Below are 18,557 nucleotides of genomic sequence, written 5' to 3' on the forward strand. Positions count from 1 at the left end.
TTCTACTCACACACCGAAAAGAGAAGGTACTACTTGCCAAAGTAGGACCTACATACATAATAGCTATCTAGTGGATCCACTAATCTAAGACCTACGGGGGCACACAGTTATGGAACAAGGAGATTGATACTAGAAAACCTTGACTTACTAAGCGTGGAGGTTTCCATCTCATTAGAGAACATCTATGTTGGGAACCCGGACTTACTAAACGTGAAGGTTCTCTTGTGGGAAGACGGACTCATCAATATACCAATAATTCAACATGAATAAGTATAGATAATCATAAGAAACATCAATACAATCTAATCTAAACATCATTTCACCAATACAGATCATATTCACAAAGATCCACATCATAGGCCAATTTTTGAGAATTTGGGGATCATGGGTTCTTCAAGAATTCCTTTGAAAATTGTCTTAAAAACATTAATTCCACATCAATTCATCAATAGAATGATTTAGAAAATCGTTTGACAAGAAATCCATGTTTAGATTGAAAATTGGGAATTTTGGTATTTGAATCACTTTTGAAAATCTTTGATAGAACTCCTTGAATGAGAGGTTATTCAAGAATCAAGAGTCACCATACATTAATTATTGAAGACCCATGAAATTGAAGAAGAAATCAGTTGAAAACCCATCTTCTAGCTTGAGTTTCATCAAGGTCTTCAATGGGGTTTTTGAGAGAATCTATTTTGAGAGGGAATGGTCAATTTGAAGAATGGGGTCTAATTTTAGGTTTTGGGGTTTTAACCAACTTAAAATACCCTAAAATAGGTAGAATAATCGTTTATAATAATTCTCAAAGTACCCAAACTACCCCTCACTTAGTTGGACTTTTAAATAAGTCAAACTTGAGTTTTATTTTCACAGATTTCGTCGGGAAACAAGTTCGCGACGCGGAGGTGTTCCCACAAGTTTTCTGGAAATTAAATTCTAGACAGTAGAGTCCGCGACATGTCCACGACATGTCCGCGACATGTCCACGACATGTCCGCGACACGAACCAAACATTTGGCCCATTGGTGGAGCTAGTCCGCGACGCGGACATGCTCCCTCCAAGCACAACTTCAAGTTGCCTTGGCAGCTTGCTTGGCCAAGGTTGGGGTCCTCCTCGGGAACCCTTAGGGTGGCCCCTGGGGCGTCGTATCCAAACGTTTTGACCCTAAAAACATTTATTAAGACACTAGGGTCACCTCCACTAATTTTAGACTCCAAACAACACATAAAAATATGAACAACATACTAGAACACACCAACACGCAAAAGACTAGTTTCCGAACGTCTTGGTCGTCCCTTGACATTTGACTTCCAAACTCTTTAAAACTGACTAAAAAGGCTATTCTTCATTATTTTAACAAGTTATTAATGCATAATACCCATGTGAGGCTCTACTTTATCCTACTTTATTTTGAGGGTTGTTACAACCTATTCGCCAAGTCTCTACCAACTTTACCTTTCTAGAAGATGGTGCACAATCTTAGGATAAGAAGATTCAAGTTTTTGGACTAATGTTCACATTATGGGCAGTTAATACGCGATGTACTATTTTCCCCTCACAAGGTTTTGTCCCATTGGATTTTTCTTGTAAGGGTTTTAATGATGCATCCATAATGCATATTATTAGATATGTATACTCTTTTTCCTTCACTAGATTCTTTCCCACTGAATTTTATCTAGTACGGTTTTTAACCAGACATGTAATCTATCAAATAGATATCCAAGGGGAGTGTTATAAACATATTTGTATTATAGGGAAGAGTCCATTAGAGAAAAGTTAGGAATCCTACTTGGGGACTAAGTCAGCTTTTCCCTATAAATAAAAGGGTTTTACTTCATTGTAAATCGGATTTGTGAATCTCTAAATATGATATAATAAGTCTTTTCTCTTTTCCTTACTTTCTTCTCATTATTTTATTTAGTTTCATAACAATATATATATTCTAGAAATTTCGATAATAAATTTGAGTGATTCCCATTTTATCCTTATTCAACATAAATAAATTACAAAGGGTATTTTAGGTATTCTACTGTACATAGTTGTACCTCCTATAACCCCTATTATGTAAGCATATTTTAAACTTTGTCCATAGCTACCCTAACTTTTGCTTTTCCCACAAATAGATGACATTGCTCATATGAATTCCTATTTCCACATATTACTCAGTTTCTCTGTACAAAATTGAATTCTTTGTATTGAAGCACATCTGTGACTTGAGGTACTACCTTGTATCCATACATATTGTTTTTAGTATATGATTCTTTGTTGTATTTCAATTTTCTTGCAAAAAGATGTTGGTTTTTTACACAATATCTGTGCGCTTTCAATTTTATCTGCCAGAAACGGTAGAAAATACACCTGAAATGGCAATTATCTGAATGACAGTGAACCTCATTCTGCATATTTATTCATGGAATTAATATGATTGTCTTCTTCTCCGCCACTATCAATTTTTAGGGGTTTTAGGAACTGGGTTTTAAGCAGATTTCATATTTTTATCGTAAACTTAAGTCCCACTACTTTATGCTTTTTTCTCTATCAATAGTTCAATACCCTTATTTTCTTTTTTTCTTTTTTTTTTGTTTTTGGGAGTGAGGAACTAGAATTTTTCATTAACAGTGGAAAATTTATTTGTTCTAATCTAAGGAAAATAGAAGTATAAAGTATTAGGTAGTCTTGATTAGACAAATAAGAGTAATTTTAAGACTATTGGTAGTAATTTAATTATTTATATATAAGTATGTTTATTGTTGTTTGTCATTTTATTCATCTCTATTATTGAAAATTTATATTGCTGCAAATGGAATACAAGTGTGGCTCATGGGAAGCATTAAATCCAACCTTTATTGAATAGGGAATATGAACAACTGTTTGCCTGAAGGTTGTATATTAGAGATGAAAAAAAAAATATATCGAGATGTGCAACAGACATATTCTTTGTCAAAAACAAGAATCAGGTTGTGTAAAAATTTATGGAAAATGGTACTCGGAGAAGAATGTATAGAATCAATTGATGTATCTTATTTGTTGGTAACTGAGATACCAAATTTTCCATGTAGATTTTGTAGTTACTCTAGTATTGGTCAAATGATGCTTTTTATTGTTGTTTATATGAGCTGAAACAACTAACCTGCACTATTGGGCACATGCTCAGCACGGTTTTTTTTTTTACTAGTAATAGAAATAAGGGAAACTCCTTATATGAGTTGATAACCGTGCGAGTTCAGCGGCCCTCAGTGATAATGGCATACCCGACCCGGTTTGATATCCGCTGCGTCTGTGTGGATGATAAAACCCGAACCGACTTGATATTTATATGCTTGTGTCCGGCCACTTCTAAAGTTTAATAGTTCGAAACTAGGGTTTAGCGAAGGGGATTTAAGTTAGCTGTAATGGCGGTTGAGTAAACCTTTTGAATTCTAGGGTTTAGTCGAGGGATTTATGTGGCCCTACTTTCCATGTGTATGCATAAGTTTCTTTAGATTATTGATTTTAAGCTAATATTTGTATGAACTATGAAGGAATCAATCGCGGATGATGTAATGATAAAAGAAGACCTTACAAATCCCTGTTGCATTGCTGTAAGTATTCAAGTTTAACATTTCTATATACTTCTTCTGTTGATTTTTGGCTGATTTTGGATTGTCTTTGCAGTGGAAAGACAAGTACAGTAAATTGAAAGACGGGTACACAAAGCTTGAAAATGGAAGAAATGCTCTTCGTAAAGGTGTCGCCATTTATGAGGTACAAGTCTCCAAAATGCAAGCAGAAAATTTGTCTCTCCGGAAAGGTATAGTTACTTTCCCTTTAGATTCACACCCCCTTTAATTTCTGAATATGAGATTTTTGAGTATGAAATTAAAAGAGAAGCACTGAGAAATTCGTAAATTATTAAATAAAAAGAAGTAAAACACTGGAAATTAATGTCTAGGAGTTTGACCATGCCAGGCTGCCTGGTGAATTAGTCCAGGCGTGCAAGTTCGCTGGAACTCCACTTTTTGTTAAAGAAAATGCTACCAATACTTTTGACTATACACTGGCTGCCTGTTGAATTCATAAAGGTGTCTGTAGGTGGCTCAGCCACCTCATTAAGAAAGTGCCTAGGAATTTAAACACGTCATCTTGATTGGTGTCATAGAAACTTGGTGCGTACCTACATACTAAACACAAGCGACAATACTGTTTAGTTAGAAGCTTACATTCTTTGGTCTTGTTTAACTTTGGTAGTGAGAGTCTGTGCCCCTTGTTGATTGCATGCCTTGTTTTTTGTCAGAGACATACATTGATTTGACACTTATTTTGTTTGATTTCTTGGAACTGACACACATTGATTTGCTGCTATATTTTGTTTAATTTTTCCCAGATCTTGGGGATGAGAAAGTTAGGGCAAACAATGAAAAGGAGGAAAAAATAAAGGAATCTGCTTTAAGGGTTTCTTTAGAGAGTGAAGTTGCTGAGTTGAAGAATGAGATTCTCTCGTTGAAGAAAAAATTGGTTGCTGATGATGGAGGTAGAGAAATTAGAGAGCTTAAGGAGCATCTCTCTGAGAGGGAAACAAAGGTAAATGAACTGAAGGAGCTTGCTGAGAAAGAACAAGTGAGAGCAGAGTCGGAGAAAAAGAAGGCTGTGTTGGAGAGGAAAAAGGCAGACGACTTGAGGACAAAATTGAAGGGTGAAAAAGCAAGGGCTGATGAAGAGAGGAGACATGCTGATGCTGAAAGGAAAAGAGCAGAAGTAAATAGGCTTGGTTTGGAAAATCTGAAAAAAGAAGCTGATCAAGTGAAATCGAAGTTAGCTTTGGTGATTTTGGAGTTTGAAGATGCTAACAAGAAGCTGGAGGCAGAAAGAGAAAACACATCTAAAGAGAGAAAACGTGCAGATGCAGCAGAAATGAAAACTGAAGAGCAAAAAAAGATTGCAGAAGCCAACCACAAAATGGCGATGGATGAAAAAAGTCGTGCTACTGCTCTATTTCGGCAGTTGGAACAGGATAGACAAACAATTGATAATTTGAAGGAGATTGGTGAACTCATGTCATCTGGTAAAATGGTTAACATTGTATCTAGTGAAGGGACAACTGCGGGAACTGCTCAATTATCATCTGAGCTTGGTCCAGTGGCAGTGGATAGAGATGTTACCATGGTAGATGTTGCTCCTAATTCTGATGCAGCCCAAAGAAAGCTCCGGGAAATGGAACATAAGGTGGTGGTTGAGAAAAAGCGTGTTAAATCAGAGATGAAAAAAGTGGAAAAGCAAAGAAAGGCTGCAGAAGCATATAAAAAAAAGGCATCCGAAGAAAAAGATCGTGCTGATCAGCTATCTGAAGTGGTTAAAAATTACACAAAACAGGTTGAAGAACTGCAGAAGGAAATTAAAAAGCTAATTTCTGCAAGGTCATTAGTTGATTGTCCTCTTCACGCATCTGATAGTAATGTGCATGTGGAAACTGGTAAACTTAAGCTGTTGAAGAAGCAATTGAAGTTTGAAAAGAAGCTGGTGAAGCATGCCATAAAAGTAGATAAGCTAGAAAAAACTCATAATAATGTTATACAACAGCAACATCTACTTAGCATAAAGCAGGAGGTTGTTCACTTCTTAAGACGTCTAAATATGTTGGATGGTTGCTTCCTACAAGATGATGAGCATGACCTGGAAAAGGTTTGTTTCTGTCGTGCTTGGTATTGTTAAAGCTCTTATATAGTAAGGAGGGTGTTTTTGATTTAAGTTTTTCTCAAGAAACCTTAGGGAATTATGCATTATAAGGAAATTTTCTACCAGAACTGGAGTTGGTAGAAACAGAAACTGTGACTGTTTGAACAATTATCTTAACATTATTCAAGAATTTGTTGAACTTCATTAAAATTGTTTTTTTTTTTTTTTTTGACTTTTTTTGAAGTCATGCACACTTGCAGAATGCTCAGCAAAATTTGAAAATAGTATATGATATGTGCAGAAGAGCTCAGTCCTCTATACCTGCTCCATTTTCACATAAACACCCATTTAATTTACTTTTGGGTTGTCTTTATTCCTTCAACTCCTCTAATTAAATTGATGCATACTATGTTTATATGGTTTCTTGATGATATGATCTTCCTGATGTGCAGGTTTGCAGCTTCAACTTGAAAAACAATTATTCTGGTTTGAAAGCTTGTGATATGCACTGCCATCTTGGGAATGATTCGGTGCAGTTAGCTGCTGTAGTGTCTGATCCGTCTAAGCAAAAGATAAAAGGTAGTGTACCTTCGCTTCCTAAGTGTGGAGGGAACAACCCTGGATCAATATTAGGTATTAACTCTAAATTGGAGCCTTTGCTTAGAGGTTCCAACAAAAATGTGTTACAGAGTTCTGCCATGAATTCCAGTTCAGCATCTTTTTCTGATAGGCTATTGGTGAGCTCACAGGAAAGATGTGCTTCTATCACAACATCAGCTAAATCAGCTGAAGGAAAATTGGACATAGAACCGACCATATCAAGTTTATCTGGAGATGCAAGAAAAAAGTGCAACGAGAATGTTGTAGCAATTGCTGAAAGTAATGTCAAGAGTCCTATAAGTTGTATTTATACTGAGAGGAGAGCCTCACATCATAAGAGGGTGAGCAGATCTATTGATGCCATTGAATATAATGGAAACTTGAATTCCGAGGGTATCAAGTGGCAAAGACAGCTGTCACAAAATATCTCTTCACATGATGGTATGGTAAATAGTAGAACAGATAGACCTCATGATGAGAAAAAGCATTTGGTAGCTGACATGCAACATGACTCGTTCAGCGAACACTTTAGATCTACCAAGAAGAGAAAAACATCTTGTGAACTAGGCCTGCAGCTTTTAAACAGTAATAGTGTGGCAAAGACAAAGTTCAACAGTTCTGGTGTCAAATCTGATGTCTGCGCACATCCATCTACGAACGATTATAGCCTTCCAGAAACTGCCCAGGATTACAAGGATGGGAAAGACGATGATCTGGGGGATATTGATGAACTTGTCAATGGTGGTTATATGAAGCTTCTGAATTTGGATAATGATGCAGATGAAGAGTCTTATCGTCTAGCCATTGAAAGGCCTTTATCGCCTACACTTCCTGAGATTCAGTACCACAGCAGTGTGGAACTTGTCCCGATTAACACACCTTTATATGAGGGATACTCAAATGCAAGGGGGACTGTGGCTTCATCAGGCAATTTTGATGTCATCAATGTGGAAATCAATTCTAACCAGTTAAAACACCCTACAATAGATCCTCCAAAAAAATCATCATTACCCGAGAAAAAAGATCATGTTGATTCATCTAAGAGATTAAACCTTGACACAGCTTGCAAGTTATCCTGCAGTTCCTATTCAGATACATTGGAAGCATTGTGCAGGTCAGAACTAGCTGCTCCTACTAGTGAGGGGTTGCAGATTTCATCGGAGAGGAGAGTCGTCTCATTACAGGATGGGTTTGCCAAGTATTGTGTCATCTTTTCAAATAACAATGATGAGAACAGCATTTCAAGTGTTTACCATGCTACCAGCCGTTGTCTTGCTCAATGCACAGCATCATCAGATACTTCTCTTAGGAGTATTCTGGTCACTCTTTTGAATCTTCAAGAAATTTCAAATGAGTAAGCTAAGCTATTCTATTTTGAGTTGGGTTTCGTGCTTACTTTGCATATTGGACATACGTATATTTGTCATACAATTTAAAACTATTTACTTGTCAGTCTAAAATAAGGTTTACTTCACTTCTCTTTTAAAATTAAAAATTACTAACTATGTAAGTACATTTGTGCAACCAATGACTCAGGGAGTTGCTCTGTAATTATGTTATACAATTTTTTTTTGTGAAATTACTAGGTTGTGTTCTTACTACCCTGTAATTGCCCAACCTATTAATTACACATTGATTTGTAAACACACCCTAAGAGTTAGAAGGCAGGATTTAGCCCAAGGCCTGCACGTATTAGAGAGAAGAGATAATAAGATTTAGCCTAAGGTCAAATGGCCATGAATGAAATATTCAAAAATGTCACTTGACAGACTGAATTTTTAGATGTCTCACACCATATGTTTTATGCTCGTACTGTATTTGGTATTCATGTTTCTTCATGGTTGTGGGATATCCGAGAATCATGTGCTTTTATCCCAAAAAGAAGTACCTTACTAGTATCTATATTGTTTGTTCTTGTAATATGACACAATGATGTTACTCTGCTCAACTTTACTTCCAACTGGTACTAAGAAATTAGAAGGCTTAGTTAGCTCACATGTAGAAGTACTTGGCATCAATTGAATAATGGATGGACAATATTAACTTTTTCTAGTCAACTTTAAAATAGGGGTATTACTTTGTTGATTATGTCCAAGCTTAATCTGTATTCTTTTTTTTTTTTTTGATAAAGGTAACATTTGTATATCAATCATCAGTTCAAAGCTGGTATCCAAAAATTTACATCATATCCTCCCTCCACACTTGTGTGTCGGGCATAAACAAAAGATAAAGAACAGAAAAGAAGAAGAAAGAAAACTATTCCTAGATCCTCCTTCATCTTTATAAGGACCCTAGAATGTCTACAATAGCCACAGGGTCATCTATATACTCTAAACTACACCAATAGCAAAAAGTGATAATGCAGTTCATTTTAATCTTGTGTAGAGGGCTGCTCTTGTTATCAAAATTCCTAGAATTCCTTTCTCTCCATATGGTCCACCAAATAACTGCTGGGACAATTTTCCATCTACTCTTGTCTGTGCTGCCACTGCCCTCCATATTCCAGCTTTCTAGAGCCTGTCCTGTTCTCCCTGGAACAGTCCAACTTATACCTCTGAAGCTAGTAAACAAATTCCACAGTTGGCCAGCCACTTTACAATGTAAGAACAAATGATTAATTGTCTCTGCAACCTGCTCACAAAAACAACATCTTGGGCACATTTGTATTCCCCTCTTCATAAGATTCTCCTGTGTAAGTACAGCCTCTTTCACCACCAACCAAGTGAAAACTACCACTTTATATGGTATTTTAACCTTCCATATAAGCTTCCAAGGCAGAAAGTTAACTTGGGATCCCATCTGATTCATATTTCTATATGCAGAACTAACAGTGAATAAACCTTTGTTATGACATTTCCATTTAAGAGTGTCTTCTCCTTCCTTGAATCCTAAAAGTTGATCAAGTGTTCCATAAAATTCAGCCAAGCTTACCCTTCGGGGTGGCCCAGTGGTTTGAGCTTGGGACTTCCATGTTGGAGGTCTCAAGTTCGAAACCCCTTGCCAGCGAAAGCAAGGGGTTTGCCTTCTGGGTCGAGCTCGTCGCACCAGGCTTGCCTAGTGCGGATTACCTCTCCTATGTGGTTTGTGAGCTATTGCATAGGAGCGGGAGTTTTACCCTGTGTGCACCCAAAGGGTAGCGACTGCGGGTTTCCCTTGTCATAAAAAATAAAAAAAATTCAGCCAAACTTTCCACCTCCCAGTCTTGCATCAGTCTTCTGTAGGTAAGGTTCCATCCATGTTCAAACCAAACTTCATAAAGAGTCGACTCTTGTTGTTGGTTCAGGTGATGAATATCTGGGAACAAGGGTTTGAGGCTTCCATTCCCTAACCAAGTTATCTTCCCAAAATCTAATATGTATTCTTGAATCACAACCTTTTGACATCCCAAGCTCATAAACTGTGCCTGTTTGTAACAATTGAAAAACACTTGCTCTTTGGGCATGTTAGAACATGAATAGGTTTATTCAATTCTATTAGAATAGGAATATGTTTACACAATCCTATTAGAATAGGAATAGGTTTATACAATCCTATTTAGAATAGGAATAGGAATAGTAAATAGTATCCTACTTACCTTGTATTCTAGTGTCTATAAATAGGATCTCAATGTAATAATGTAGACACGACAACAATTCAATAATATTTTTTCCTATATTTCTCACATGGCATCAGAGCCTCTACGATCTTGGTAGAAAATCAAAGAGCTTCCGCTACCGGTGGGTGGTGTTTACTCATATATGTCGCCCGTATGGCCAACAATTATGTTAGCAAAAGTTGGGTCACCGTGTATCTTTCCTGTGACTATTTTCTCATATTTGATTTATGTAAGCACCGTGTCATCCTTCCGGTGACTACCTTTTTTGCATATCTGATTTGTGTAGCACGTCCATCTCTCTGGACTACTTTTCATAATTAATTTGTGTAGTACCGTGGATTTTTTCGAACTATTTTCTCATATCTGAGTTGCATAGCATCATGTGTCTTTTCAGTGACTCTTCAGATTTGATTTGCATAGTTCCATTTGTCTTTCCGATGACTCCTCAAATCTGATTTGCGTAAGGTTGTGCCATCATTCCAACCCTTCCCGTATAATTTTTCTTTTTTAGTAGGGTCCTGCCATCATTCCGACCCTACCCATATTATTTCTATTTTTCAATTGGGTCGTTCCATCAATTCGAACTATCCTATATATTTTCTATTTTCTAGTTGGGTCGTGACATCATTACGACCCTACCCATATAATTTTATTTCTTAGACTGTGACCACTTTTAGCCATCAAATCTAATACTCCTACATATGAGCATGTTCCGGCTAGTTTTTTGGTGACTTGTTTAATATCAACTCATCTATTGATTCTAACATGATCCATATACTTTATACTAGATTTTGAACACTTTATTGCTTAGGGGGAGTTTAGTAGCCTTGTATGTCGATTATGTGAGTCACTCTATGGTCTGACACAGTCTTTGCAAGTTTGGTTTGGGAAGTTCAACACTGTAATTTTATCACCCTGTGTTTTATCGGCATTATGCATCAAATTCAGTATTTCATGAGAAGATTAAGTGCATTGAGATTGACTGACATTATGGATCAAATCCCGTATTTAATGAGAAGACAAGCACATTGAGATTGATTATCATGTTTGTGAAGTCGACTGCTCAACATGCAGATATCTCACCAAGCCCCTCATTGGTCCTCGTATTGATTACATACATGAATTGTATGCACTAGCTTGAGGGGGAGTGTTAGAACATGAATAGGTTTATACAATCCTATTAGAATAGGAATAGGTTTATACAATCCTATTAGAATAGGAATAGGTTTACACAATCCTATTAGAATAGGAATAGGTTTACACAATCCTATTAGAATAGGAATAGGTTTATACAATCCTATTTAGAATAGGAATAGGAATAGTAAATAGTATCCTACTTGGTAAATGATTGTATTCTAGTGTCTATAAATAGGATCTCAATGTAATAATGTAGACACGACAACAATTCAATAATATTTTTTCCTATATTTCTCACAGGGCACACATTGATTTTGATCAGAAAGGATGATTTACAAGATGGAAATTGAATTTTATTCTTGTTATTAGGTTGTGATGATAATGTATGGAGGTTTATATAATTTTATTGATAAATTATGCTGGATTGGTTTTTCTAATCTTTTTTCTGGATGCCTTATTTCATATAGCGGTCTGGAGTGTTTACATATTTTAAGCTGTTTGCAAGAGTTCAAGATGCTTTCAGCCAAATTGTCATTCTTAGGCATGTAGGATGTTCTTAGTTTATGTGCATTCTCGTCCTTGTCCATGTCAAGTGTTATGCCTATACTTCATTAGCTAGCAAATGTTTTCAAATTTGATATGTTCATAATGAAACAGGAGCTAACATTTTATCCCTTCCCACTTTTTTCAGGGAGAAGACATGTGTCTTCTTTTCACTCTTACTTCTCTACATTTCTGATACTGCAAAGAGATCCTTTGGAGATGATTGGCAGAGAGACCTGATCCTTTTCATAAATTCTGTTGCTCAGCATATATATGCAGGTTCTTGGCCTTTAGTCTATTTAGATTAAGATGTTTCCTGGAAAACTTTACCGTGTATGTACTAAGCAACTCCTTATCTTCCGTATTTGCAGAACTCTCACATGAAGATATGAGAAGAATTTTTGTGGAATCTTGCAACTTGTATGATGTACTTTCCCTTATGGAGGATTTTCTTTTGCATGGCAAATTGCTGGTGCATGCTGTAAGTTCTGATTCAAAGCTTGCGTCCAATTCAGGAATCAATCTTATTTTGGATGGTCGTAGTATAAGCTTGTGCAAGCAACCAGCTCCTACTCAGTTGTTGCTAACTGGAGGAATTTTGCTAGCTTCAGTATGTGCCGCGGTTAACCATATTGGTTTTGTTTGTGAGGCTTCCTGCAACATTTTAAAGACGCTGAGATCTGATGCTCTAAATATTCTACATATATTTGCCTATCTATGTGGTTCTAAATATATTACCCTCAAAGAGTATGGCTTATCTATGACTGTGGTGAAGTCATTGGTGATGCTTATTCACAACAATAGATCATCTCCTAATCCTCTTTCGAGTGTTGCATCTACAGTTGAGTCTTTGCCTAAGATTTGTTCAGGTAGTAAGTGTCCTTTTTCAGAGGGTGCAGCTTCCATGGATGCTGTTGCATCCTCACTCTTGGATAGTCTTAAGAGTTATTCTTGCTCTGCTGTGGGGTTGGATTTGATGGAATCATTGAACTCATCAAGACATGGAATGAAATGTGATGGAAAGAAAAATGAGGAATCCACAGATAATGTAGATTTAGTACAGTCAGCCTATGTTACTTTGGGGGATTCAAGTCAGTTCATTGATACCCTTGCACTGGTGGAGCTTGTTGCAGGTTTCATGGTATGATTCTTATTTTATTAGTATACTCTGTAATCTTGTGAATTTCTATCCTCTTTCGTGGTTCTCTTTTATTTCTCTTGATCTAGGTCTAAAGAAAGTATGAAGATTTGAGTGCTATTATATGATATTTTTTCTTGAATGAATGACATTGCTATATCAGAACACAGTGTCATTTATTTTATAAATTTAAGAAGTTCTGGCTGAATATATTATCAATAGTTAGGGACTTAATCCTCCCAAAAAAATCTTATCACAAGGCATTGGTAAGTACTCTTGCATACTACTGGCTTCTTTGTGACTTGCTAATTTTAATAAAATTATGTTACCTTATCTAAAGAAAAAACATAGTTTCGAGTATTGATGTCCTTTTGCTTGGAGAAATTTGCAGAAAGGTTTTTCAAATGAATAGTATGATTTTTTGTGCATTCTTATAGAATGTTCCAACATTTTGCACGTTGTCTTCCATCATTTTCTAGTATCCATATTTAGGAACCCCACTTGCAAGAGGAGAGCCAAAATCAGTTTGTTGTTGTTCATTCAGTAGTGAATGCTGATTTTTTAAAAGCAATAATTACTGCACTACTTCTTATTGTTTTTCTGAACTTGGCAACACAACAATACATGGCTTGTACTGAAACCTTATATACAAGATGAACTCCAAACTTCACTGTTCTGTCTATAGAGTCTAAAACATCAATTATAGAGACAGTTTCATTTGAGTATAATTGGTTACACCGAAAACATAACAACAAAATGCAGTTAAGTTTAACTTTCTGCACACTATTCTCCATACTCTCAGAACAGCTAGAACTCCTCTCTTTCCAGATTTCCCACCATATTGAAGCAGGGATAATTCTCCATCTAGCTCTGTCTTTAGCATGTACACCTGCCTCCTCCCAGCTTTTAGAGCTTCAGTGACTCTCCTAAGCATTGACCAGGAAATGCCTTTGAGGCTAAAGAACACCCTCCATAACTGTTGAGTATATTTGCAGTGTAGAAATAGATGGTTTACAGTTTCTCAGGTTTCCCCACATAGGAAACATCTAGAACATAAGGTTATCCCCCCTTTTCATTACATTATCCTGAGTCAGAGTTGCTTCCTTAGCTAGCAGCCATATGAAGCATGACACTTTATAAGGAATTCTGCACTTCCAAATTTGTTTCCATGCAAGTCGGGTTCTGTTGACTTGGTTGCTCCATCAACCTGTAAGCTGCCCCTACTTTAAATATGCCTCTACTGTCACCTTTCCACCATAACACATCCTCATTTGTCTGGAGTCCATTAAATTTCCAACAATGTTGATAAATTCTGCCACCCTCATCACTTCACCAGTCATTAAACTGTCTCCTGAAGTTGAAGTTCCATCCCTGTATTGTCCACATCTCTGCTATGGTCCTTTGTTGAGAAAGAACTAGAATGTAATTATCAGGGAACAAAAGTTCCAGATTACCCATGTTATGCCATTCTTCCTTCCAGAATTCGGTCTTATTCCCATTGCCCACTTTCACCTTAGAGTTGGATGGAAAAGGAGTAACATTTTCCTTTTAAAATAATATCTTGCATAATTCTCTTGCTCGGTTCCTAGTGGGCAATAGGGTGGGGGGGTGGGGGGGTGGGGGGGAGGGGGCTTTGGGTAGGTAATTACTTTTCAGTTCATTTCTCAGAAGTTTCTGCCTAATTCTGTTATTTTTGATCTCTCAAGCAGAGCTGGGATTGGATGTTTGACAAAATTGCATGTCCACTATTGAATTTATTGGAATATTGTTCAACAGAGCACAATGCTTCTGCTATTACTACTCTTCTTGGTCAACTTGGAAGGTAACTGACCAAACTTGTTAAATTATTTTCAGCATTCATCTTGTACATAGTGCTTATGTCTTAAATGGGGAAATATGAGAGGGAGCTCTATTGACATTTCGATTGTTATTGATGGCCTGAGCTGCATACTTGTGTTTTTACCATTTTCTGATCATATATGATGTATTCTTTTTCTTTCGGAAATTGAAGCAGCATTTGTTATGAACCAAATCATTGCATTTCTTATGGGATAATATCCTGATCTTTATTATATTTCTCCCTATCCTGTAGTTTTTCCATAGTTCAATATAAGTGGCATTGCTGATATTGGATGCGCTTATAAGTTTTTGTTTGGCCATCCAGAAATCTTTTTGACCAGTTCATCTATCCATACATGTATATGTTGTCAGTTATGTACTCTGATTGATCATAGTACATCTGCTCTGGGAACTGAACGAACTCAAATTGTTTCCCAACTGTGTTCCCATTGTTGGTCTATGCTATAGCACTCATGCAAATAAGAACTTTAATGGACACTATTGGCCTGATCTCTTTTGGACTTACACTAACCTCAGTATTTCATAGATTTGGTAGACAGAATTAGCATAAACCTATCTATGTCTATAGGTGTTCCAATGGAGAAAAGCTTTAAGACATGGCTATGGACATTAACAGGAAATGATAAAGTTAAAAAAAGACGTATTTGTGGATAGTTTACTTATATTATATTGTTACATATCAAGAAAATTAGGTTTTTATTGCTTTATAGTGAGCGACATGAGATGGTTTGGACATGTGAAGAGACGGAGCGCAGACGCCCCAGTGAGGAGGTGCGAGGAAATGGTGGTAGAGGGTACGCGGAAGGGTAGAGGTAGGCCCAAGAAGTATTGGAAAGAGGTGATTAGACAAGACTTGGCTAGGCTTCACATTACCGAGGACATGACTCTAGATAGGAAGGAGTGGAGGTCGCGTATTAAGGTGGAAGGTTAGTAGGGTTAGCGTGTTGCCGTCCCTCGCGAGGGTATGGGCTGTTAGCCTTTGGAGTAGTCCTAGCCGTATTGCTGTTTACTGCGTTTCACTCCTCACATTACTTTCTTGTTGTTATTGTATCATTTGTTGATTATACACCATCTTTTGGATTGGTTGTTATGTTTTATATATAGCTCTCCTGTCACTTAGATTTGATGTTCTTGAGCTGAGGGTCTCCCGGAAACAGCCTCTCTACCACCACGAGGTAGTGGTAAGGTCTGCATACACTCTACCCTCCCCAGACCCCACCTAGTGGGATTTCACTGGGTATGTTGTTGTTGTTGTTGTTGTTGTTGTTGTATAGTGAGCGACATGAGTTAGAACTCTGAGGGGGTGCTTTTAAAAGACTTCTAGGCCTACAGAGATGAATGAACAAACTTATTCTACATTTGCTAGAGTACTCTTTATCAGCAATAGAAAATATGAAACTTCACATAGTAGTTGGGTATCTGAATTTACTTTTGTATGGATGATTTTGTAACCAGCTTTTGGAATGAAATTGACGGGGAACAAAGTTGGAATACCACAAGCCACTTTTTTGGGGCATTTGATTATTTTAGAACCATCAGTTGGATGAAATCAATTGACCTTTGGATGGAGGAGTTGTTATTATAACCTCAATGCTTCTATATCTTAATTGTGTTTGTGTTTGTGTTTTATGTTTATAGCGGCGTTACATTTTTTGGTTTTATTCAGTTCATGCTAAACCGACATTTTATCTATGATATTTCTTACAGGCGTGGACTTGAAGATTTTGGATATGAAGATGTTGGGATTCAGAGATTACGAAGCTCTTTTTGTGCATTACTTTCGCAATGCGACTCCAAAGGAATGGGTCTCCACCTCCAGTTCTCCACTGGAATTGCTTTAATTGGGCTCATTCCTCTCAGGTTTGAGGAACTTGCTGAAAGTAACATTGAAGTTGCACCAGCTGCAAATCCATGTGATCCAACTGATTGCCTAAGAAAGTGGTTCTCTTTATTGAGCTGCGAGCAGCGCTTATTGTTCAAGGCTCGTATATTCTCCTAGATGCCTAAGGGAGAATGTGCAAGATTGACAAACAAAATTTTGGGGGAGAGCAATAGTTGAAAACTTGCCCATTTGTGTCTTTGTTGTGTTGATAATTTGCAGTAGTTGAGGAGTGTACAGAAAAGGCAGTTTTTTTTCTTTCTATATGGTCTACCTTTGCCATTTCTGCTTTTGGATATTACTGGGGATTGTTGGGCAATGCCTTTGTTCCAATTGTTCACATTTTGGACAATGTGGAAAATGAAATTGTTAGTATTTTATAAAATTGTCAACATTTGCACCTTAATTAATTAAAAACAAAGGAGAAACTTGACAATGTTTCATTTAAAAAGTTATGGAGCAAGAGGTGGGATACTTTGCTCATTCCTAAAGTAATTTGTTGGATCAACACTATATTTCACCCTAGCTAATTTCTCAAAATTTCCTTTAAAATACATTTCACCCCAACTCTTTGTTTCTGAGTATTTCTCATTTCCAATTAGTGTTCTTCCCAATTCCAAATCCCTTGTATTTAGATATGCTGTTCTTGGGTTTGAAACAAACTTCCCCATGTAATCATAAACACCATTAACCCAATCAAACTTTATCTTCTCTGCAGTTTGGTTAGGATGATGCCACAGTGCAAAATATTGTAGGTTATACAAAACTCCTTTTCTATGTGGAAATGGAATTGCATCCTCTAATATTTCACTCATTCTTCCACCATGAGGGGTCAAAATCACAAGTCCATCTCCTGTACTTTTGAACACATTCCATAACCCTTGTAATGCTTTTTCTGATAGAGCCTTTGTCACATAGTCTGATTTGGTTTTGTAAAATGTAAGTCTCTTTTCCTTATTCCTTTCTAACAAATCTTCAATTCTTGAATCTTTCCTATAACTATCTATCCTTATTGTTGAGTTAATCCAGCTCATCTCTTCACAATCTTTAGACTTTAACTTCAATTCTGGGAATTTCTTTCTCATTAGTCTCCGAAGATGATGCTTTCTTCCTAAATATAACGAGTTAAATGAAGCTAGTATCGATGGTCTCCCTAAAGAGTCCTTTTTAGGGTTTATGTTTATTCTTAGGAAAAGCTCCTTAGGGAATTCCATTACTAGTTTTTGCCATTTTTTAACAAGCTTAGTAGCACCTTCCTCCTGAGTTCGAGCAACGGTGAAGAGAGTGACCACGGGTGGTACCTCGACTAGTTGTAACTTCCAAGATAGAACCACCCCAAAACTAGCTGCTCCACCACCTCTGATGGCCCAAAATAGGTCTTCTCCCATGCCTCTCCTATCGAGAATCGTGCCATTAACGTTGATGGTGGTGGCATCGAGCACGTTATCTGCTGCGAGGCCGTGTTTTCTCATCAAAGCTCCTTGTCCACCACCACTAATATGACCTCCAACACCTACTGAGGGACAAGTTCCAGCTGGGAAACCTAAGGTATTACTCTTATTACCAATGTTGTAGTAAAGTTCCCCTATAGTAGCTCCAGCTTCTACCCATGCAGTCTTTTCTTGTACGTCGATATCGATCTTTCGGAGACTAGATAGGTCAATTAGGCAATAAGGTTTGTAAGAAATGAATGAAAGACCTTCATAGTCATGTCCACCACTTCTAATTCTACTCTCAAATCCTAATTTTTTGCAACAAATCATAGCTCCTCTCACTTGCTCTTTATTTTGTGGCACAATTATATAGTATGGTTTTGGGACATTGGAATTATTGAACCTAGCATTGTGTATAGATGACTCAAGAATAGATTGGTAATTTTTTGACCCTACAGCATGGACAATATTATGGTGTGGTTGATTGTCAGATTCATTAGAGAGACATAATCCATAAAAATTGTTATTGTGAGAAGTGACCAAGTAAGGAAGAAAAAATAGGACAAACAATAATATTGAATCAAGAGTGACCATTTTCTTAAAATTTTGTTCATTGTTTACTTTTTCAGTTAGAAATTTATTTTATACTGTGTAATAGATAAGATAAGTTATCTAAATAAAAGTTAATACTTTCATTGAACCTAATCCCATTACCATTA

The 18,557-nt window shown here is 36.9% G+C and overlaps 2 protein-coding genes across 2 annotated transcripts; one reads left to right on the forward strand and one right to left on the reverse strand.

The window, feature by feature from the left end:
- The first annotated feature begins 2,095 nt into the window (after positions 1–2,095).
- On the forward strand, positions 2,096–16,766 carry LOC125840870 (uncharacterized). The gene is made up of 9 exons (XM_049519838.1): positions 2,096–2,219; positions 3,523–3,582; positions 3,656–3,791; positions 4,365–5,659; positions 6,106–7,607; positions 11,677–11,807; positions 11,900–12,669; positions 14,376–14,488; positions 16,234–16,766. Exons 2-9 carry the CDS (start codon positions 3,544–3,546, stop codon positions 16,523–16,525), a joined length of 4,278 nt encoding a protein of 1,425 aa, XP_049375795.1. The 5' UTR covers positions 2,096–2,219; positions 3,523–3,543; the 3' UTR covers positions 16,526–16,766.
- A 91-nt stretch (positions 16,767–16,857) lies between these two features.
- Positions 16,858–18,168, reverse strand: LOC125840840 (berberine bridge enzyme-like 15). Its single transcript, XM_049519810.1, has one exon. It carries the CDS (start codon positions 18,166–18,168, stop codon positions 16,858–16,860), a length of 1,311 nt encoding a protein of 436 aa, XP_049375767.1.
- Between the last annotated feature and the right edge of the window lie 389 nt (positions 18,169–18,557).

This window comes from Solanum verrucosum, unplaced genomic scaffold, assembly GCF_900185275.1.
Source record: "Solanum verrucosum unplaced genomic scaffold, falcon-dt-bn FXZP01000194.1, whole genome shotgun sequence".
NCBI lineage: Eukaryota > Viridiplantae > Streptophyta > Magnoliopsida > Solanales > Solanaceae > Solanum > Solanum verrucosum.